The 21,914-nt window shown below is 49.5% G+C and overlaps 9 protein-coding genes across 9 annotated transcripts; 6 read left to right on the top strand and 3 right to left on the bottom strand.

The window, feature by feature from the left end:
- Positions 1–70: 70 nt before the first annotated feature.
- Positions 71–3,676, top strand: HO133_011033 (uncharacterized protein; the record flags this gene model as incomplete). The annotated part of the gene is made up of 4 exons (XM_037301882.1): positions 71–126; positions 178–763; positions 912–3,204; positions 3,267–3,676. 4 exons carry the CDS (start codon positions 71–73, stop codon positions 3,674–3,676), a joined length of 3,345 nt encoding a protein of 1,114 aa, XP_037153516.1.
- Positions 3,677–4,432: 756 nt separating this feature from the next.
- On the top strand, positions 4,433–5,616 carry HO133_011032 (uncharacterized protein; the record flags this gene model as incomplete). Its single annotated transcript, XM_037301881.1, has 5 exons — positions 4,433–4,480; positions 4,537–4,574; positions 4,637–4,945; positions 5,000–5,390; positions 5,446–5,616. 5 exons carry the CDS (start codon positions 4,433–4,435, stop codon positions 5,614–5,616), a joined length of 957 nt encoding a protein of 318 aa, XP_037153515.1.
- A 3,233-nt stretch (positions 5,617–8,849) lies between these two features.
- On the bottom strand, positions 8,850–9,464 carry HO133_011031 (uncharacterized protein; the record flags this gene model as incomplete). The annotated part of the gene is made up of 1 exon (XM_037301880.1): positions 8,850–9,464. One exon carries the CDS (start codon positions 9,462–9,464, stop codon positions 8,850–8,852), a length of 615 nt encoding a protein of 204 aa, XP_037153514.1.
- A 1,533-nt stretch (positions 9,465–10,997) lies between these two features.
- Positions 10,998–12,038, top strand: HO133_011030 (uncharacterized protein; the record flags this gene model as incomplete). The annotated part of the gene is made up of 3 exons (XM_037301879.1): positions 10,998–11,363; positions 11,557–11,675; positions 11,960–12,038. 3 exons carry the CDS (start codon positions 10,998–11,000, stop codon positions 12,036–12,038), a joined length of 564 nt encoding a protein of 187 aa, XP_037153513.1.
- A 302-nt stretch (positions 12,039–12,340) lies between these two features.
- Positions 12,341–13,183, top strand: HO133_011029 (uncharacterized protein; the record flags this gene model as incomplete). The annotated part of the gene is made up of 1 exon (XM_037301878.1): positions 12,341–13,183. One exon carries the CDS (start codon positions 12,341–12,343, stop codon positions 13,181–13,183), a length of 843 nt encoding a protein of 280 aa, XP_037153512.1.
- Positions 13,184–13,553: 370 nt separating this feature from the next.
- Positions 13,554–14,147, top strand: HO133_011028 (uncharacterized protein; the record flags this gene model as incomplete). Its single annotated transcript, XM_037301877.1, has 1 exon — positions 13,554–14,147. One exon carries the CDS (start codon positions 13,554–13,556, stop codon positions 14,145–14,147), a length of 594 nt encoding a protein of 197 aa, XP_037153511.1.
- A 188-nt stretch (positions 14,148–14,335) lies between these two features.
- On the bottom strand, positions 14,336–15,459 carry HO133_011027 (uncharacterized protein; the record flags this gene model as incomplete). Its single annotated transcript, XM_037301876.1, has 3 exons — positions 14,336–14,458; positions 14,516–15,397; positions 15,448–15,459. The coding sequence occupies 3 exons, from the start codon at positions 15,457–15,459 to the stop codon at positions 14,336–14,338; spliced, it is 1,017 nt and encodes a 338-aa protein (XP_037153510.1).
- A 1,844-nt stretch (positions 15,460–17,303) lies between these two features.
- Positions 17,304–18,069, top strand: HO133_011026 (uncharacterized protein; the record flags this gene model as incomplete). Its single annotated transcript, XM_037301875.1, has 2 exons — positions 17,304–17,668; positions 17,730–18,069. The coding sequence occupies 2 exons, from the start codon at positions 17,304–17,306 to the stop codon at positions 18,067–18,069; spliced, it is 705 nt and encodes a 234-aa protein (XP_037153509.1).
- A 437-nt stretch (positions 18,070–18,506) lies between these two features.
- HO133_011025 (uncharacterized protein) lies at positions 18,507–19,852 on the bottom strand (the record flags this gene model as incomplete). The annotated part of the gene is made up of 2 exons (XM_037301874.1): positions 18,507–19,474; positions 19,519–19,852. The coding sequence occupies 2 exons, from the start codon at positions 19,850–19,852 to the stop codon at positions 18,507–18,509; spliced, it is 1,302 nt and encodes a 433-aa protein (XP_037153508.1).
- Between the last annotated feature and the right edge of the window lie 2,062 nt (positions 19,853–21,914).

The following is a 21,914-nucleotide window of genomic DNA, read 5'->3' as shown; positions in this document are numbered from 1 at the left end:
TAACCCGATCGTCTGCTTCGTCGACGCAATAATGCTGAGTACTTAGACATCCTTTATCTGTTTTGTGGTCATGGCCTTCGTCTTCTCGTCGCTGTCAAAGCCCAAAGACGGTGGAGTCAAGGTCGAGTACGTTGGGAAATTTGGCCTTCTATGAGAGCAAACGCTGACCTGTCGCAGTATTGTATGCGTACCGGCCATTGGCGCTGATCCAAGAAAGACATGGGAACGCCAGACCGACAGCGCTGGCTTCGAACGCCGCCGGCTCGACTATGTATTGCATGACAGACTATACCCCGCCGCCCAAGTCCATCTCTATGATCACCTTACGCGTCCGGAAAGGGAATTGGAGGTGAAACCGCCCCAAGGGCCGAACGATCATGCGCATAAGAAATCAGCCGAAGAATTCGCTGCTGGGGAGGCGTTGGTCGCGGATTACGGAGTCGCGGATTGGGCAGATCGTTTTTTGGAAATTGTTTGCGAGCATCGCAGAGCGCAAAGGACAGACCGGCGGCCTATACTCTTCATATGTCACAGTACGGGAGGTATCGTTGTCAAGCAAGCACTCAGCAAGAAGGACGCCGAAGGCCAGAACAGCATCGCAGCATGGTGTCTTGGGGTTACATTCTTCTCCACACCGCACCACGGCTCAAGCGTGCTCTCCGAGCCTGAGTATGTCCAAACTGTGCAAGATCATTTGGGGTTGAAATGGGAAATGTCTGAAAACCTTCGGCACGACTTCTTGTTACGTAATACGGACCTGGAAGTAAGTATTTTCGGAGACCAGATGTTCTCATTCAAACCTGATCTTAAGCCTTGAGACTTGTCCAAGGAGTGTTTGCTTTTCACATATGCCTCATGGCTCGAAGACTCTTATTGAACAGGTAATGCTGACTCCAAAATCTTTTATCCAGACTCTCAATCATGTATTTGCTGTCAGTGTTTTCGGGGTGAAAATATACAGCTACGTTGAGAGTGAAGACACGAACTTGGTTGTACTATCTACGAACGACCTGGGTGGGGAAACTTTGACCACCATCCGGCTATGCATTGTGGACAGCCGTTCTGGAAAGCTGAGCAGCCCTGAGGCACCTTTCGAAGATGAAGAGGTTATACAGCTCAATACCACCCACGTTGGCGGTCCGCAATTCACGGATGAGGATGCTCTGTACAGCTTTTATGTCGACGAAATTACGGCCTTTGTGAAAGAATTTAGTGCCGATGAGCGCAGCCTTCATCACGCTCTGAATCATGATATAATGTCGAACACTGAAGTAGATGTCCATCAGTTCTATGTTGTGGGCACGCAAGGAGAGCCTGGATCGATAAAGATCATGACTGCTCACCCTTCGCTCCAGACCTTTCTCGAAAGTGGACCATCAAAATGTATGGAAGCGAGGGTCCGTGGAACTGATCAAGCGGACGAGGGTAGCAGGAATGGATCGGTCAGGCCAGCCATAGAATTCAGGCCCGCTTCGGAGCCAGCAGCTCCAACCTTGATGGTCACCTCGGCGGAAAGCGATGAGACCTCTAGTGATGCTTCCAGAGCAGATTCATATCCAAAGCTTTCTGCTCCAACTGTTCCGATCCCCAAGAACATACATACTAGGCGGCCCTCCTTGACTATAGAGGTATTGGATCCGGGATCTCCAGGCCATCTAGCACCCAAAGCAAGTAAGAAAGTTGCATTCACGACCAATGCGGCGAACAAGGACACAGATCAAGGGAGACGGCCTCAACGTGCGCACCTTTTTCAGCTGCCCAGTTCATCTTCGGAGCGGTTTAAATGGATTCACGTTCCTTTCACCCATGCTGGGTGGGTGCCTCTCGTCCTCACAACAATCTCTCAAGACAAGGATAATCTGAATCTCCACACCAAGCTCCTGATGGACAAGATGTGGTTCTCGCAGCATAACCAGTCACGACACGCCTCACCCCACGCCCGTTTCGTGAGACCTAGCGTTAAGTGTTTGCTGCCAAAGAGCTCAGAGAAGCACGTAGACATGGCAACACCGTTGAGTGCCATTGAAGACGTCCAGTTCGTGGCATACTTGCCCTACCTCCACTGGGACTCATTCAGGAATCTGCAAAAACGAGCGGAGATCATCAAATTGCGGAGGGAGCAACCCCACGCTCGCCCGATTGCAAAACACGTCGCTAGCGGAAAATCAATGGAACACAAGCTCATCTGGCAACACCTTACGTCAGATAGACCAGTCCATTGCCGGCGGACCCTCGACCAATATGGATATCCGAGCCTGCGGAATACCTCTGTTCGAGATGCTGACCAGATATTATACAAGCGCACGAAACCTGATGCAGATATGCAACCACCCAAAGAGCTGTCGATGAAGCACAAGCTTCAGTCCAGTCGCGCAGCAGCGGCCTCAATGCCAAATGCCGACGATGGTGCTGCAAAGGTCCTAATGGTGGACCAACTTTGGCTCTGGATCGTGGACAACAAGACTGTGATCACATTCTTCGCTCCCAAAGAAAAGGAAGACAACGATGGCGGCCTTTGGAAAGAAGGAGATGTGCGGAGTGAGATCTATCAGGACATCAACGGCGATTATGCGAACCAATGCACGGATCCTTTCGACTTTGCTGCACTTGCCGTTTTCCACGCAGTGAAGGCCCTGCTTGACCGGACCACTGACCGGAATCTCCAGGTCTTTCGAGTATTCGAAGAGTACATATCAATTTTGACTGAACAGCAAACCCTCAGCTTCAAAGAGTTCCGCAACAATCACCAATATAAGAAGGCTAAGGATATCAATGCACAACAGCATATAGACAACCGTAAAGACCTTGACGCTCTCCTCGAGTTGCGTGATATCGAAGACGAATTGAGTACAATTGAAAAGTTAATCAAAGAGCAGCAAAGTTGTGTTTCGGAAATGATTAAACAATATCGTGATCTGAATACCCGCCATGGAAAGGGCTTCAACGGTATCAACTTCTTATACGACGTCGACCAGTTCCTAACCGAACACAAAGAGCAGTTAGACGGCATGCTCAAGGGCGCTCAAGCCGCTCAAAAGGCTTTCAAGGAGCTTCTCGACATGAAGCAGAAGCAGGCTAATATTGTAGAAGCACACCTAGCCCGCGAGCAAACCGAGGTTGCTGCCGATCAATCACGATCTGTTATGATTTTTACGATATTCACGATCATTTTTTTACCTTTGTCTTTCTTCGCGTCTGTATTCGGTAACTTCGCATCTTCCAACCACGGTTGAAATCGTTTAGCAGCAGGACTGACTGGGGCGTAGGTATCAACGCACGCGAATGGAGCGGTAATCCAGGCAATGAGAATTCAGCGCTACCGACACTACACGAAATATTCACCTACATGGGCGCTATATCTCTCGCAGTTATAGTAGTCGCACTCATGGTAGCCTTCAATAGACACGCGCGACGCCTCTCTTACAGAATCTGGAAGATTTTCGCGAAACCCTACTTCAATCTTCTGGGACGACTGGGCATCAATCCTCGGGGTCCTCCAGACCAGCCTTCGCGGGCCTCGACTCTCAGTAGTATGGAGATTGACTTGGAAAAGCAAGCTGCTATTGATGCGGAAAAGGCGCGTGCGAAACGGTTATCTACGCTCTCTAGGACACATTCGAAGATGAACTGGGAGGAGGAGCTGCGGGTACATAGGAACAGCGTGGTTGGGAAATAGTACGGAATGGGGATAGTAATTGAGGAATAAATCCTTTAGTTATCAATGATACCCAGAAGGCTCAGTGTTCGAGGCATGTATGATGGATAATGATATATATAATCAAGATATACCCAAGTTACACTCTTGTGCTGTCTGATTGATGTGTTTCTCGGTCGCTAATAAGCGAGGGAGCTCATTTCTGTAACACACAAGTAGGGACCAGGGAGCAAGAAGGGTTGACGAAGAAAGTCACGTAGGGCCTCTTCTTCATTCCATGACTGCGACAAAGCATACGACTCTGCGAAGAGGCCTGCACTTTTATCAACGTCAGCAGTCGGCCATTCAGGAGCAGAAATTTTCACACAGGCAGCAATGCTGCATTGAAAGAGGCAGAGAATGGCATCGATACCACGCGAACAATGCGCCAAGTGAGCGACTGGTGTGTGCGCTGGCAAGGTACTATTAGCAAGGGTCGATTGGCATTGTGTCTTGCGTAGGCTCTATGCAAACCCCGAACTTCAACGAAGCCTGTTGGTAGGGTTTCCGCTAAAGGAGCGTAGCACGGGGGCTAAGAACCACAACTCGAGGATCAAATCCTCTCAAGTTATCGCTAACTGCAATCGGGTATGGTCTGGCCGTAATCCTACGGCCTTTCCAGGCTCAAACGAGGAGTAATTCGACTCTTAAGTACGTCGTCCTTCTCTTACCCCGCTCGTGGACATTCTACCACTCCAGAGCGTATACAAGAGTAACTTCTCAGTCTTTGACAAAGTCATGGCCGACGTTCCAGCAACAGCGCAAAACATCGAAGCAGACCCAGATGTAAGCACGAACACCAGGTGAAGGCTTCCTACTGACGTCACTGACGCTTGTCCTAGCTCTACGACGCATCCGACTCCAGTATTGGAGATGATGTGTATGTGCCTTTGCGGTGCAAGTGTATGTTTAGCGCCCGGGGAGCTAATCACTTGTCGGTAGGTCAACTTATACCGCATCAATAACCAGCAGCATCGAGAGGTACCCTATCGAGAATGGCCGTCGATACCACGCTTTCAAGGATGGAAGCTACATCATGCCGAACGACGAGAGCGAACAAGATCGTCTCGACCTAAGCCATCAGATGTTCAAGCTCACTATGGGTAATAAGCTTTATCTGGCACCTATAGATATACCAGCTAGAATCTTGGACATTGGAACCGGGACGGGCATCTGGGCCATCGAAATGAGCGATGAGTTCCCAGACACGGAGATCCTTGGTACTGATCTAAGCCCAACGCAGCCAACATGGTAAGGAATTCAAATACCCATTACCCAATAGAGCCTATTACTCAAAGCCGATAGGGTGCCAGTCAACGTCAAGTTCGAGGTCGACGATCTGGAAGACGATTGGACGTTCCAACACCAATTTGACTTTGTCCATTGTCGCTACCTAGCTGCAGCAATTTCCGACTGGGAAAAATTGGTACGCCAATGTTTCGAAGCCACAAAGCCTGGCGGATACACCGAATTCCAGGATTACAACCTCCGTATCTACTCCGAAGATGAGTCAGTCACATCTGAGCACGCAGTTCGAAAATGGAACGATCTCGGATGTGGTGCCTGTAGGTCCTTCGGCAAGGATCCAGAGCCAGGCCCAAAGATTCAAGGATGGATGAAGGATGCGGGCTTTGTAGATGTGTACCATGAACGATTCCGTCTACCCATTGGACCGTGGCCGAAAGACAAACATTTGGTAAGGTCCTGAATTCCACTGCGAGAACCCAGTCAGCGCGCTAATGCTTGTCCAGAAAACAGTCGGTGCATGGAACTTGGTGACACTGGAAGACGGATTAGAGGGGATGACCCTTCGCCTTTTGACGCAAGTACTCGGTTGGAGGCTAGAAGAGGTGCACGTTCTCATTGCGAAGGTTCGCAAGGATTTCAGAGACCCCAAGATTCATGCTCAGCTCGACTTGTGAGTCTGTTCATCCTTTTATGTTTTGCTGGGGCGGAGAATGCCGGATGCTAATAAGTTGTAACATTAGCCATGTCGCCTACGGCCGAAAGCCTACAGCATGAGATATTAGGTACCAATAGCTTAATATCGTATTCGAGGCATGAGCGGTGGAATCCAAATCATGCCTGAAGTCGGCCCACTCGAGAATGGAGGTACGTAATAAATTCCACTTATCGATCAACGCAAACTCTTACCATTCTCATAAGACATCGGTGGAGGATGCCAGTGTGTGACTGGTCACATGAATGTGCTAGCTGAGGTAGCCGATTTTTGTGAATTTAGGAATCTAAAAGCACAACCATTAGGCCAAAACTCCGAAGGAGTTTGTGCTTGAAAGCGGTAAACACATTATTATGCGTTACCTACCATTAATTGCTAACAGTGGCCGATCTAAAACCAGATCAGTCTTAATAGCTTCATTAGAGCTTTATCTCCTACAGAAAGACTAGGAAGTATAGCTATATATCAAAAAAGGAAGTGTCAACTTGTAGTTCCAGTAAATAATCATTCGACTTTTCTTTCCCTACAACAGTAGATGCTCGTCAAAGGCTTTCAATCAACATGTCCCTCAGACCACGCTGTTGTCCTTACCACGCTCGACATGACTCTGATCTCCCAACAATTGCTATGGAATAGGGAAAGTCTGTAGTGCTCGATCTGCATGCCTGCTTCAGCCGCTCTTGGGAAAGCAGAGCTCATTGAGGCCCTGCGGAATCCATTCTGCAGAGAAAACACTCTCCAAACGGGATCTGGCACTGAGCATTACATCGAAGCTGAAAATCTCATCGAATGATTCCATCACAGCAGACAGTGGCCGTCACAACCGTCATCGTGATTCATGCATAGGACACAAGAGCACAAGTGACGAGTGATGGGAACTCCTCCGAGCTCACGATGTTCAACGACAAGGTCGTCGAAGTCATCCTGGTCGTACTCCTTGCTGTCATCCTGGTCGTACTCCTTGCTGAACTTCTCGCAACTTCTGCCTTGAAGCAGGGACTGCATTCCATTATCAATGCCCTTGATCTAGGAAGCTTGCCACCCCGGATTGTCTTTCGAGGAATGCATCTGCAGAAGCCTGCACTGCGAGGCGGTGCAGATCCTAGAAGGCTCATTGAAGATAAGACAGAAGGAAGGCCCAGGCAAGATGCGTTTCTCGTTGAGTGACGCTCGACGTGGTGTTTCGTCGACATGGTATCCAGGCGCGGCCGCGTACGACTGTGGTGTCGATTCTGCCAAAAACGTCTGATTTTAGAGAGTGGTCTTCACAACATTGACCAGAATTCCGGGGTTCCTCTGAAACATAGCTGGCGTGATGCCCTCATCCCTCAAAAGCCTACCTAGCTCCATCCATGTCTGACGACCTTCTGGGGAAGAGGATTCTAGACTGTGAGACATGATCGGGCTTTTCGACCTCTGCTACTTTGTGCTTCAGTACGAGTTTGTGATGTTTCCAGACGGTCTGAGAAGGAATCAAGAAGGAGCACATGATCGGCCGAAGACTCTACCAGGAGGTCGTGAGACTCTTCGATGGCGCTCTCTTATGCGCTCCTGAGAGGCTTGAATTCCACTATGGTAAGACCTGAGATGCGGAGCGATCAGCCGCCAAGTACGGAAAGACTCGATTCAATGAACACGTACTGAATGATGAGGACAATGAACGCCGTCATTTTCTCAATTTGTGCCGATGTCCACGTTAGAGCTTCGGAATCTGTAAGGCAAATCCTCTTTCACGGAAATGCTGACGCAAACCTCTGACGAGTGTAATTTGGTCGTACCTAGGGTCGTACTCCGTTCGTGAACCATGCTCAATAAGACAACCATGAAACGCAACGAATTCTATCTTCTCGACGCTTTCTGGCACCATGAGCGCATCGAATGTCTGCACAAAAAGAAGCTCTTTGCAACTGTCAAGCCAAGCCCCAAGAGCAGCTTCGTCGGATTGACTGAGATGGCTGCTCTCGCATTCGATAGTCGATTTAGTCTTCAAAAGCACTCAATTGAAAAGCAGCAGTTCCCGTGATGCTTCCTGACAAGCCCCCAGCGCTTGCTTGAACTCATTGTAAAGCATATACGCCAAACACGCGCATCCATAGATGTCTGACACGCTGAAGCCGAAACTCATCGCAAAGCCTCTCTCAATGATATCTTTCCTCTGCTAAATACAGTCACATGCCAACCATATTTGCCACAAGCACACGAGCTACGACATAGCAAGCAAGAGGATTGGAAAAGGAGGCAGCCTTCGCTAATCCAAAGTGAACGAGGCTGTATGGGAAGCGAAGCTCGGCCACCATGCGTGACGCCGTCTTCCAAGCGCTTGGTGCAGTACACTTCCGCATTAGTTCTTGGATGCCCTTCATCGCGGTGTTTGGAGGCCATGATCTTGTCGCGAAGCATTTACTGCAGGATGGAACGGTTGTCGATCATAAGTTTTTGGCGTTGGGTTTGTTGTCCAATTGCAGTGAGGACCTGCTGAGTATCGACTCGAAGTTAGGGCTTCTCTACGGGTTGAAAGCCTCTGTATTTGTGTGCTCTCCTCTTTTGCGCCGTTCGCCGCCAGTCACCCTCTACTGCTCTTCAGATCTTGGGACTCATCGTTGCTGACGGGTTTGTCCCTTGGGTAGTCACCTTTTCTGACTTAGCCAAGCTTTGCTTGGACCTCTGTGACACTGACATCGATAAGTAGAGCACTAGAACAACAGGAGGCTAAGGGAACGGAGCCGCCAACATTCCACAAGCAGCATCGGTGGCGAGGAAAGATACCTTGACACCCAAGCACTATTAAATAGCTGGCAAGTTGGAACATAAAAAATATTTTCTACCTGATCAGACCTGTGTTTATCGTTATCGTAGCCGCCGCCGAAGACCAGACTAGTGCTACCCACTGCAGAGAGTATGCTGTGTGTCCAGTTGATCACCTTTTATTGATGTGGTTGCGGCTGTAAGGCATAGGATCTCAGAGGCTCCGTGGTGCCAATCCTCCAATTTGTAACATAGAGGCTAAAGTTCAAGACAAATATAGCTGCTGCTGATGCAATTTCTTTGTAATATCAAGCGAAATTGAAAGGGGCTGTTTTTTCCTGAACGCACTTTTGAGCAACGAGAGGAAAAAGGACCCGGCCGCAAAGGTGTTTTTTTGATACAATCAACCGAATGCCTTCATCGTTAAAATGCGTCAAAACCACAGTTCAATCACCCCTGCGATGTGACATTCAGCAACCTCGTGCCATTCAAGGCAAAGCCTGCCTCCTCCGAGTACCCACTCATGGGCGTAGGCTTAATCGACAGCTTCAACACCCTTCTCGGTCCCACAGGTACAAACCCCGCCGCCAACGCTCTCGGGTTCGGTCTTACGCATTTTGTAAACAGTCGCCTGAAGTCGTCCGCAATCTGCACCAGCGCAAATTGGTCCTCGGCATCAGGATCGTCCAGCACATCCAATTGTATCATACAACCTCTCGGCGCCACACTGTAAGGTAGAAAGTTGTAGCCTGGTTGAGGAGGCTGCTCTGGCGAGACTCTTTTCCAGTGCCATGCCATTCGGGATATCATCCCCATGTTGAAGAAGTAGTTTGCGGCGGCTATGCAATCACTGGAGAAGGTACCGAGGTCGTTGAAGGAAGTCGAGAGGGCACTGAGCTCGGTGCAGGTGGGTTCGGCAGGTTCGCGAAGGTCGTTTAGAGAAACATCGGTCGGCAGTACAGATCGGGCTACGGCTTCGGCAGCGAAGAGGGGATTTGCGAAACACACGCTGCTACAGGTGACGAGCATTTGGGCGATGAGAAGAGCGAGGTAGGAGACGTGCATTTTGACAAAAGATGGGAGCAATGAAACATCAACAAGCTTTAGCGGTCGCGAAAGCCAAGAGTATGCTCACAGTACTTAGTGTAAATTGACTGAAGCAGGTATCTCACTTCTTAAATACCTCGAACACGAAATCTGATAAAGGGTGGAAAGACATTTGCACCTTTGACTTAGCGACATATATCCGCCTGAATTTACTGGCGCATTGCTTGTAGCTGTGCATTCGATTTCTCTTCCTGGACCCTCCGAAACTTCCATAGCCGCCGCTCTGCAATCGTGCACGTACGGCTACATTCGCTACAGCACAGCCCCAAAAATCGGAGTCTCACTCTGAAGCAACCACATCCGCGATCTTCGTCCTAAGATGGGTTTGGATCCCGGTGTAGTCTTGCGTTCGTCTTAATGAAGGGCCGGATAATAATACTCCGCCCTAGCGCTTGTCAGTGCAATTCAATAATTACTCGCGACGCAACGCTTCATTTCTTGAACAGTAGTTTCGTTTCGACTATTTTTAGTGAGAGGGTAACACAAGTGGTATCCGCGAGCTTTCCAGACAAGAATTCAGCCATGGTCCCCTGAGGCATTACGCTCTTCTGCCTAACAGCACGGAGACACTCCTCTAATACTAGACAAGTGCGCGGCTCAGAATAATCCCGCAAAAGACAGTACTTCGAGAAAGATCCCCAAGGTAGTTACCAGGTCTCCATAAGGCTGCCTTTAAGGATTTACGACTTTAGACATCATTTAGGGGGACTGGCGAAATAAAATCACAAGTACTTCAGTCAAATCAACAAGACTCTTTCTCGAGGGCGCCCATATGCAGGGTTAGGAGTCAAAGTCAGACCAAGTTTGCAAGCAAACGCACCTGGATGAGTACCTAGAGGTGGACGTTCAAGCCTATTATGAAAAGTGTTTTCAGAAGGTGAGTGATCGACGACGCTATTTGTTACCATGTAAACGGTCAGCCGAGTGCAAGGCTCTGCACTTGTCGCATAAATGTTGTCTAGGATTCAAGGAAACCACTCTAGTGACGGCTTACGCGCTCATTTGTGTTGTATGCGCAAGACTATGGATCCAATCTTTGCCGCCGCCTCCATAGTTGGCCTGGTCGGGGCTGCGGCTAAGGTCACCGAATCCCACCTCAGGTTCATCTGAAGTGTGAAAGATGCTCCCGAGCTAGCTTCGAATGTTCTGCAAGAAGTCTCCGATATCAGCGCTTGCTTGAGTCAGCTGCAATGTTCCTTGATAGGCCCCAAAGCAGCATTTAGATCCAAAGGGAACCTCCTGATGGTAGAACAAACCGTGGTTGCCTTGTCTAATTGTGTTTTCATTCTTCGGAGCTGGAGGAGATAATTGAATCACTGAAACCGTCGGATGCAATGCAACTTGGCAGACTGTGACAGTGGGTTCTCAAGGAGCATACCGCGAAGCCTTTGTTCAAGCTCTTGCACAGTTCCAAAGTATCACTCAATCTCATGATGACAACATTGACCTGGTAAGTTGGGCTGGAGTCTCAATGTATAAGGACAGTACCTGATGTCTGCTGGTATTAGCGCTTCCGTAGGTGAAGTCTCAGCGTCAGTGAGCGAGCCTGCCACCCTTGTCACTCAAGTTCTTGCGAGCAATCAAGAGATATCCCGACAGATGACAGGGTTAGAGCAGCGTACATTTGGACGCCCACCAAGCACCATTTCATCAATCACTGGCCGAGACGCGGTCCCGAATCCATCACTGGTCGGAATGAGCACAACAGAGGACGACATGAGTGTCGTGACTATCAAAGGACGTATTTCGGACTCGCAGTATAGCACAAAGAGCGAGCCGATACGCACCTTTGGATTTTCATTCGATCAAGATCTGAACACTCACCGTCCATACACACGAACTATGAAAAGACACTCAGTATGGTCTACAGCATCATTTGAGATCCATACCATGGGATGGTCATGCCGATCGGGTATAAGTCTCGCGGATGTGCCTCAGATATCTGTCATAAATCTACCAGTTTCCCCCAAGGATTTTAGAATGGGCAACGCTATTCGGCATCAAGTGTTGAGGATTTCCGTGTCGGCTTGGTTTTTTCGAAACCGGAAAGGGAGCCCTCGAGTTCGCTGGCAATACAATCAGCACCAACATCCAGCAGACGCCTGAAGACCAGAAATCCCGTCCCGCGGGCCAGAGGAGTGGAAGCTTGAACAACATTGAAGAACAGGCGTGCGTACGGGCGGCCACCAGGAACATATCACTATCGGATATGATTCTTAGCACTGAGCTCGGAAGAAGTATTTGGTAATTGTCCGGTAATGAACTACTGCGATTCGATAGGTGCACCTCGCTCTGGCAAGACGACTATATGTAACCATTTGGAAATACTCTGTGGATATATTTGCAAAAGCGTGGTTTATTTGGTCCGATCAATATGGTCAAGAGAATGACCAAAGGACTCGCAACACCATAGCGATTTACTTTCTTTGCCATCCTAACCCACTAGCTTGCAGCTATTTTGCGAAAAAGGTTTTGAAGCTCGATGAGCAGCTAAACGTTTTCGTTACGGATATACCGGACCAGCGCGGTTGACTGGGACTCGTTCAAGGCAACTATGGACAGCATTGCACAATGGATGTCACGGCGTCGATCTGAACGATCAGCAGAATCTCAGCGCCGATCATGTCGTCGACGCCGGTTCCTGGCTGTCCTCAAAACTCTCAGTATTCTGAATCCACCCTATGACCCTGTGGCGTGGATTCAAGATACTGCCAAGGATTCGGTCAGCCCTATGATCTGATAAGATAAGGGCCTTGGCGTCGAGAGGTCTACGAGCACGCGTAGTCGTTGTCTTTAGATACTTCTTCGCTGCATTTCCTTGAGCGAGATCACACATGGCCGCCGCTACTCAAGCGTCACCACTGCTCGCTCTCCCTTTCGAGCTACGTACGAAGGTCTATGAGCAACTCCTCAGACCTGATCCCGACCGCGTCCACACACTTTACCATGACAGACATGGCAGAGAAGCCTCCTTCGACTTCGACCCCACCATCCTCCGGGTGAACAAGCAAATCTACTCCGAAGCCGTCTCAATCCTCTACGACACCACTAATGTTCGAATCCATCTCGCCACGCCAGTAATAATGCAATGCACCGGCGGCAACTATCCTGACCACATCGTTGACCCGCCTGATCTCTTCCGCAAAGATGCTAAGGGGGCTGTTGAGCCAGCGAACAGGTTGGACTGGCGTACTACACCGTCGATAGTCAAAGAATTGGAAATCGAAGGGCGGCTTGAGTCTACAGCGCACGGCTTTATCTACCCACACTGCTTCCAACGCCTGCACAAGATACAGCTTGTTACCTCGCGCCATGCGATATGGGGCGATGGCGAGTGCCGCAGTTACTTTTCGCATACCGGAAAAACAGTGTTGCGGATCCTTAAGCTTCTGGCCGAAGAGCAAGCCACGAAGCCATCCATGACGAAGCGCCTCAGATTTACCATTCAGCCAGACTGGCGGACCGTCGAATCTGAACTACTGATGAGAAATGGTAAGATGGACAACAAGACGAAAGTGATTGTTGGGTTGCTGAAAGCGCTTGAGAGGAAGACAGACGCCGAGATTGAGGTTGAAGAAGGGGGTTTTAAAAAGACACTGAGGGAATTGAAGATGGAAGAGGTTGATGTTGATGAGTGGGAGAAGGTGCTGCTTGCTGACGCTGATATTGACTTATGAAATCTGCACACGCCACTCACAAATGCAGATTTTGTTCTTGTGACGAGTGCGGAGGTCGTGAGTTTGCATGGCGGGGAAAGCTCATAGGAGTAGCGGGGCTGGTGGACCCAGGCTCCTTTCAGATTCGCAAATGAAGCGACAATACGTCCTCAACATGAACTTACCGCAAACTCCAGACCGCTCACGAAAATCACGAAATATGGCTTCAGCAATTGAGGCTTAATGTTATGAAAGAGTTTTCCAGTGGCTAGAATAATGACGTCTACGAAAGATCATACTCCCTCGAATCTCTCCCACACCTTGGTCTGAACATATCCATTCCTCTCCACCATTCATCGGAGGGTTCCCAGCATAACGTCACATTCTGTCTATGGCTGCTCCTAATCCCGAAGCCGCCTACCCCACCTTCTCCGCTCTCTACGCGCACATCCTCGCCCTCCCTCCGCCCCTCGCCCCTCCAGCCAAAACCACCTCGACCAAGCTCACCGCCCAGATTTCCAATCTATCTCTACACCCCACCCTTGAAGTCGCCCTTCACATCCTCAACAATGACCTGCCCTCAGCGCATTTCCTAGTCCGCCACATGCAAGCACCGCCCGCCTACGAGGGGATGTTTTTGCATGGCATATTGCATAGGATCGAAGGGGACTACGATAATGCCAGAGCGTGGTACAGGAACGTTGCAGAGAGTGAGGTGTTTAAGGAGGTGTGGGAGGGTGGGGAGGAAGAGGCGACACGGTTTATTGGGAAGGTGGAGGGATTGGTGAAGAAAAGAGAGGGCAATGAGGAGGGATTGGAGAGGGAGAGTTTGAGGGAGATCAAAGCTGTTGTGGAATACTGCAGGAAGAAGTTCGGGGAGAAAGAGATGCTAGATGCGACGCAGGCGTGGGTGAAGCCCGGAGAGGACCATAGGAAAATGGGGGAGGAGATGGTGTCTGGAGGGAAAGGGTTCAGAAAGTTCTGAGATTTGGACTGCATCTGCTTGGGTTCCCATAGAATGGCAGTGGTCGAGCTGGGCTTAGCAGGCTCTCCTAATGCGTTGCTGGCTTCCCCTAGCTTCCATACACGTTCAGATTGGCCCACATGGACAATGTGCATGCGCCTTTTGCCTGATTGGCTATTTGCTTGACATTGTCATCCCATGACTTTTGGCTAATGCCCGTTTGTCACTTTATCATCATCCAGCGGCTGAATGTCCGGCACCGGCCCTTTCGGTACCACAAGTTTCGCGTCCGGCTCAGCTCTGCCCTTGGATCTCAAGTATCCATACTTGTACTGCAAGCACCAATTAGCACCGAACCTCAATCCATGTCTCCCCCAAGAAACACTCACGGTCCAAAAGTTCACCGTATCCTTGAAAGCGTGCCCGTTGAGCGTCTTTCCTCCATCCCAATAAAGATTCCTCAACCACCGACTCAATCTGGGGTAGTCGTGCCTGATCATTTTCAAATTGCACATGAAGATGTTGTAGTAGGCAACATCGAACCTGATCATTGTCGTATACAGCCTGATATCCGCTTCGGTGATATACTCGCCGAACAGGTATGGATGATGCCCCGGTTCTCCGAGGTGCTTTTCCAATCGATCCAGTGATTCGAACAGCGGATATAGATTCGCTTCGTAAGCGTCCTGTGTCGATGCAAACCCGGTCTTATAGACACCATTGTTGACAGTATTGTAGACCCAGTCGTTCATCGCATCGATCTCCTTTTGCAACTTCTCAGGATAGAACCCACCCCCCGGCTTCCCGTCTTCGCGCAGATGCTCGGGTAGCAGCTCGTCGAATGCCGAGTAGAACATCCTTATAATCTCACTGCTTTCGTTATTCACAATCGTCTCCGCCTTCTTATCCCACAAAGCGGGCACCGTAAACCTCCCCTCGTACTCCGGATCGGCCTTCTTGTACAGGTCTTGCATTCGGGTAAAGCCATACAGTGGATCTTTCTCGTCCGAGCCATCGCGGCCGGTGAAGAGCCATCCCTCTTTCGTGAGCTCGAAGTCGCAGACGATGAGTTGGATGATGGATTCTAGGCCTTTGAGAGAGCGGACGAGGTTCGCGCGGTGTGCCCAAGGGCAACCCTGATTGATGTAGAGGGCATAGCGGTCTTTTTCTGGAGGGAATTCGGAGTCGGGCGATGAGGAGATGGAGTCGCGGAATTGGCTGGGCTTGCGGCGGAATTGGCCATCAGCATCAGCGTGCTTGTGGATTGAGGCCTGGGCAGGAGGTTAGCTGTGGTATCACATGGGGTTTGGATGCTTCAGACTTTTTCAGGCATGTTGAGGAAGATGTCTGACGAGAAGAATCCCACCCTGACTTGATTGAAACCCGAGAAAGATATAGATATTTATCTCTTTCAGAAGAGTGATTGCGGCATCAACTTTGGTGGGAAGAAGAAAGCGGTCTATTAAAGAGACCGAAGCATTCCAAAGCAAAGATCCGCAGATTACAAATGCAGCTCGGATGTGGGGTATGTCAACGACCGCAGGGGGTTAGGGTCACCGCTCGTAACGGCCCGCCAGTGGTGGTGGTGGCGTTCCTTCCCTACCTCAGGTGTACACAAGTCAGAGCCACTACAGTACTAGAATACATGATCAGCCATGAGTTGCGTTGGCATTTTCAGAGCCAAGCAGGATATCAAGACAAGCAGACCTGATCGAAATTTGGACAGCTTATATTCCTTGTCCGGCATGTTCCTCGACTCCACCTTCGCAGAGTGCTCGGACGGCTGTGAAGTCGAATGATACTCTGGTCTCCTTCAACCTCATCCTGTGAGCGTTCAATCTCGACAGGCCTTCAGCTGATAAGTTCTCATGGCACAACAGACATTTTTGATCCAAGTGCACGAGATTCATGTACTCTGAAGCCAAGATATCCGCGTGAAAAGGCTTTCTTTGCACCTGCTCCACTTCAGGCTTCAATTGGTCAAAACCGATTGGGCTGTTCGTCTCTGCGTCGCCAACAGGGGCAAACTTTCTAGCAATGTCCGTAGAAAGACATCAGGGTGTATGGCAGCTCCAGTCTGAGAGAATGAAGGACGTTCCTGCGCTTTACTCCCTAAAAAAGGAGAATATCCAGCTATGAAGCGGCTTCGCAACTCTTAAGTTGGTCGATTTACTCCATGGGATGGCTCGACACATCAAGCTTTTGTCAAGATTCCGTAAAATAAAGTCAGGAGAATTTGAAAGTCCCTTCAAGAAATTGCCTCGAATTTTTCCCCTTCTCATCCCACGAGCGCCGAGAGTTCCTTTCCTTTAGAGCCGCAAATCATGTCTGCAAAAGATGCATTCCTCGTTCACACGCGACTCCATCCCTCGCAAGTCTTATAACGATCCAACCCAAAAGAACACCCTGGATTAACGCTCGAAATTGGAACTGAAAGCAATGAACTGGACCACGCTGACAAACGGCTTGACTCTCTCAGGGTTGGTGATAGCTCGGGAGGAGACCATCTGTCTGGCAACCTATGGTGGCGCCCCAACCAGGTGTTTTCTAGATTTCGATTCATCGACCTCCACTAACACGTAGTCAAGCGTTCCAGCACCAGGTCGAGACATCCTGATTCAAGTGGTTCCGGATTCAGGGCTGCTTGCACCCCGCAGCTCTTCTGACCACGTTTACCTCGATTTCGCAGGCCAAATTCGGAGAGCCTGCCAACGAAACTCAGTTTTTCGTCTTGTCATTGGATTCTTATTCTTCGTTGGAAATCAGATATTGGTGTCCAGGTATGTATCAGAGCAGCGATTAAGCAGCTCGGCACATATTGCAGCAATAGGCAGTATTTTCGCAATCGCTGCGGATGGAACATTATTTGGAACTATGATGCATTTGAGCGCGGAACTACCAGATTTGGGACTGATTCTGAGAGGCTCTATGGAGTTTTTCATGGGATTATGCCCAGCCAATTGACCGCGGTATCACTGAGGGCCATTGATCGTAGGTCTCCCAGAGTTTAGTTGCTCTTCCTGCTATAATTTGGCAACGAGGTGCTGACAAAAATTTTCCTGCACCAACAGCCGCTGAATGCCCGAAGTGGACCCAATCTCTGTCCAGCATAGCAATACTCGCTTCGTCCTCGGTTTTCCCGGTCCTCTCAACTTCTTATATAAATAGTACTAGGTCATGACTTTCGACTTCGCGTGCCAATTCTACTGGATCAGTGATCTCCACCCCGCGTTCCAATTCTTCGGCTCCGGCGTCATGGACTCCAAGTCGATATTCCTCTGGTCCTTCACCTTTCAGCGCTTCTTCAGTATTTCTGTAATAACTGCACTGATGGCGAAGGCGATGATGCAAATGGTGTTTAAAGAAAATAACCCAAGCAACCGCACTCGCCGGCAAGCCATCGAGATGAAAAAGTCGCCTGGATCCGATGGAACACTCTGCCCCGAGGGTAGCATCTTCCCAGGTTTGGAGCTTACAATAGATACTCTAGAGGACTCTCTGATCGCTAGCAACTTCGACAGTTGTTCAAATCCGCCTACACTGTAAGTCGACCTTGGATTATCGTCATATTCGCTAGTTTCCCCCTAATCAGCACCAACTCAGACTATGCGCCCCTGATGATATTATCGATCAGGGGACGGATGGAAAGGGGATAAATGGCATCAGTGCCGTTGGCGCCAGCAGCAATTACGTGGAACTATTGGTAGCAAATGCATTAGACTGTTGTGCCGCACGTCTTAACAGCAAGGGCTGCGGGGAGGATGCATTTGGTGGTGCTCCTGGTTTTCAAAGCTGTACCCTCTTCCTGGCCAATTCGGGCTCTACATGCTTGAACGCATTTGAAATCGGGACATATCAAAGCGACAGTGGTGTCGCACCTGGAGTGTACACAAATATCTCAAATGGCCCTTGTGGACTATGGAATTATGTGGGGAAAGACTGATCCTAAACCTGTGGTATAACGAAATTATCCTCCAATCATTTTCACTCACCGCCACCTATATCTAGCCGCGTTGCCGGACGTCGACGGGCAAGCTGTTCTCCTGGCAGACCAAAACATGGTCATTCCATCAGTGGCTGGATTTGTGGACACTACGAATGTCATCAAGGGCCAGCTTCTGCACCCGCGCCTTATGCCTGCAGATCAGTTTGGATCAATCCGCAGAGCTGGAAGAAGGTGGATATTGGGATCACATGGCGGGAAGATTGAAAGTGGAGCATCCCGAATATGGGAATTAGACGTTTAACACTTCTCCTTCTACTGAGCTCGGTTGCTACTGCAATGGGTCACTGTTCACTTGCTTCCTTCGTCCTTCGTGACGGTCCCACTGCTCTATGAAATTTTAAGATTGACCGCGCAGACCAGGACTTTTCCCTTTGCTAGCCTGAAATAACCGTTAGCTCGATCCCAACATTCCGACACGTCTTTTCCAAGGTCTTAATCAAGTCCTTGCCCCCCTGCTCAGTTCCCATCTCGGGCTCCGAAGTCAGCTTGAGCACTCTCAAATTGGGAAGAAGCTGCGACTTTGCTTTTTTAAAGGTCTCGATCAGTGGTGATACGCTGTCACAACACCGATGATCCCCAGTATGCAGGTAAATTTCTTCGATTGAAGCTGGGAGCAGGTCTGCCAACTCATCAAATGGGGCCCGAGGGCTGAGGAAGTGGACATTAGTCTCTAGCTTTCGCAGATTTGGAAAGCCACGAAAAGATCCTAGGAGTCCGAATTCTTCGGTCTGACTGGAAGTTATTCTTAGAGACTCAAGGGACTGCTTTGCGTGGGCTAGCAGAGCGGCTCGCATCCAGAATGGCTCGAATTTTTTGAATTCCTGAATCGGCTCCACGTAAGTGAATTCCTTCAACCCTTTGATACTTTGGAGAAGCTGAAACAGCGTTTTCGCGCCCACTCCACTTTTGACGAACGTCACTTCCGTGATGCAAGAACTGCCTGACATGAGACGTTGCCCCTCGTTGACTAGATCATCATGATCCTGTGTGACAATCAAGTCTTTGACGTGTATAGGTTGTACCAGTGGTAGACTAGTGAATATCTTCAGCCACAACCAGTCCAGGAAATAATCGTCGATTGGGAACTCAATAAAGAGATTCACCCTCGTAAGGTGCGTAAGAAAAGTTCGATCCTCTGCCCGGGCAATGCGCTGGATAGTCTCCGGGAACTTATTCGAGATGTCCGCGATGCTCGTCAGTGTTATTGTGGCGAGCTCAGGAAGAAGCAAGGACAGAAGTGCCAAGATTGGATCCTCACCCCCTGCCCTGACCTTTTTGATCCAGCGCCTAATATCATTCTGCGGTACGAAGCTGGCTATCTTAATCGCTTCGATGAACAGCGCTATATCATCATTCGGATAAGGGGTATGACGAGTTTTTGGCCACTCTTCTGAGTATGATATATGATCATCACCATCTCCATCTGAGTCCTGCCATTCGTCCTGAAGCGGCCGATAGAGAGGTGGGTGACGTAAAGAGCAAAGCGTGGCCGGAGAAGGACATCCTTGAGCAGGAACGCTGGGGCACTTGCACGGGTGCCCGGTCCTGTTTCGAAGATTGAATATTCTCTCTTCAGCTTGTTGTGCTCCTCCACGAACGGTCTGCCTATAGCGTAGATATCTTTCGACACTATGGCAAAATTCTCGACGTCTCTAGGCTCTTGGAAGTATCCCCAGAATTCCGAGATCATCTCGTTGGGTAGTTGAGGGAAGTGCGTCATTTTGCGAAGAGAATGAAACTTGAGCTTGCTTCGTTTGACGGTCGTTTTGCCGTTTGATTGAGGTGATGGTGAAATGGATGTGACAATTTCAAATAGTCTCACATAGAGGTTCCCAGTGTTAGTTCAATTCGAATTGCGGAACTCTCATCTGGGATGAGTATGATATTACCTGTCTGACAGATGTAAATGCAGAAGCATGTGACTCCTGCAATGATAGAACCCTGCGTACAAGTGTTTTAAACTCAGATTGAGTGAAAAAGTATGGGCGCAGCTGGGAGCGTTGGGCGCGGGGAGTGAATGAAGCTGGGGTTGCCGAGGACGGAAGGTAAATCAAAGCCGATTGTAGCCCATCAACTTTAGACCCGGTTTGCCTCATGCAATAAATCTGATCAGATACTGTAGATATAGGCATAATGGCTTGTGTGGAGGAAGATGCCCAAACGTTTGGTCGGGCTTGGTAATTTCAATACTGGTAATGAGACCAGATATTGATGGACTTCATTTAGCCATGAGAGTTACGAGTCGAGAACCCTCGGCAGGATGATAAGAGGCCAAACATGCGGTTGGGTTGAAAGGATGTCAAAATGTAAGGCTGGACAGTTGTTTGCATTAGTCCAAGAGCAATACAGAGGAAAACGCTACTTTTCAATCGGACGCGCTACGCTATTGTGAGGCATGTCACGTGACCCAGACTTTCAATTACAACGGGGCGTCCGTGGCCAAGTTTTCTACAAAGGGTAGTCCAATTGATTGGAATTAGAGCAGGCCTCTAGCCCATTGAATCGATATCTACATAATCTTCACCCCCCCCCCCCCAACGGCAATTCTCAGCAAGGCGCCCGATGGCCCGGCCCCAAATTCTGGACAGACGTCCCCGAACGGTCCAGGTTGGACCGTCCAAAGCCTTTAGACGGACGGTTTGGATCATTGGGCGCCTTGGCAATACTCTGCACCACAATCCCTTCATGACTTTCCCTCAACTTTCACCACTGGCCCCTCATAGTACCTCCAAGCATGCACGATATACTCCAAAAACGCTATCCCCATAACCCCCCAAAACAGAACCACAGCCCAATTGAAAGTCTGCGCGCTCGGCTCATTGCCAATCGGCCAGAAGCTCCAAAAGCAAGCCAAAACGATGTAGATCATCGCTACTGTATTAACGTAGATACCCGCTTTGCCCAAGGTCCGACGAGCGGGATGGAAAGGTTCGCCACGGATGCATTTCATAAGGATGCAGCCGATCGAGATACCGTAGGTGGCCATGAGGGCGCCCACGCGAAGGGAGAGCACTGCCGAAGGCGACGGTTGAGCCGATATTGATGAAGGACATGGCGATGGTGAAGTTGCAGGTCACGAGGATGGAATTGCCGGGTACTTGGCATTTTGGGCGCACCTGTTGTGATTAGCTACATACTTCTCTGTCTGTACAGAGATCAAGTGCGGAGTAAGTACACGAGCCAGCCAGTTCGAAATCGGCATCCCATCATCTCTAGCGAAAGCAGAGAGTTGTCAGGAAGTCGAAGCGTAGGTGCTTGTCGTGATGAACATCAGCAGTAAGAGTACGGCAGCGGTTAGACCTGTGGCGCCTGCCACTGAACCCGACGCGTCCAGCCCGTTATGCACATCAGCCGGTGAGTCTTGCAACTTTCAATTGGTCTGAAATGAGTGACCTTCTAGCCCGTGATGCATAGCGGGATGGATCAAGACGTCTTCTTTCTGATTTCTAATTTTTCGGGGTCATAGCCTCACAGATAAGAGTAGATTAGCATGTCGTCAAGCAAAGAGATTCTAGACCTTGACATAACCATTCAAGTGATTAAATCCGAGTCAGAAATCCAGATGTGAGCAACATAAGAAGAATAAACGAAACAAAGGTCGTGCGACATGTATTCATAAAGCAGGTCGAGGTCTAGAACCCCGCTATGCACCAATACATGCAAGGCTTTAGCCTTAGCCTTATCATGCACATAAGACAGGACTTCTTCCAGCGGTAAGATCTCATGCACGGCAGGATCATTGCTTTTTGTGAACATTAAGACCGCAGATTTGAAGACAGAAG

Source organism: Letharia lupina (genome assembly GCF_014066315.1).
Source record: "Letharia lupina isolate WasteWater1 chromosome Unknown contig_9, whole genome shotgun sequence".
Classification (NCBI taxonomy): Eukaryota; Fungi; Ascomycota; class Lecanoromycetes; order Lecanorales; family Parmeliaceae; genus Letharia; species Letharia lupina.
This window is presented reverse-complemented; position numbering and strand designations above follow the sequence as displayed.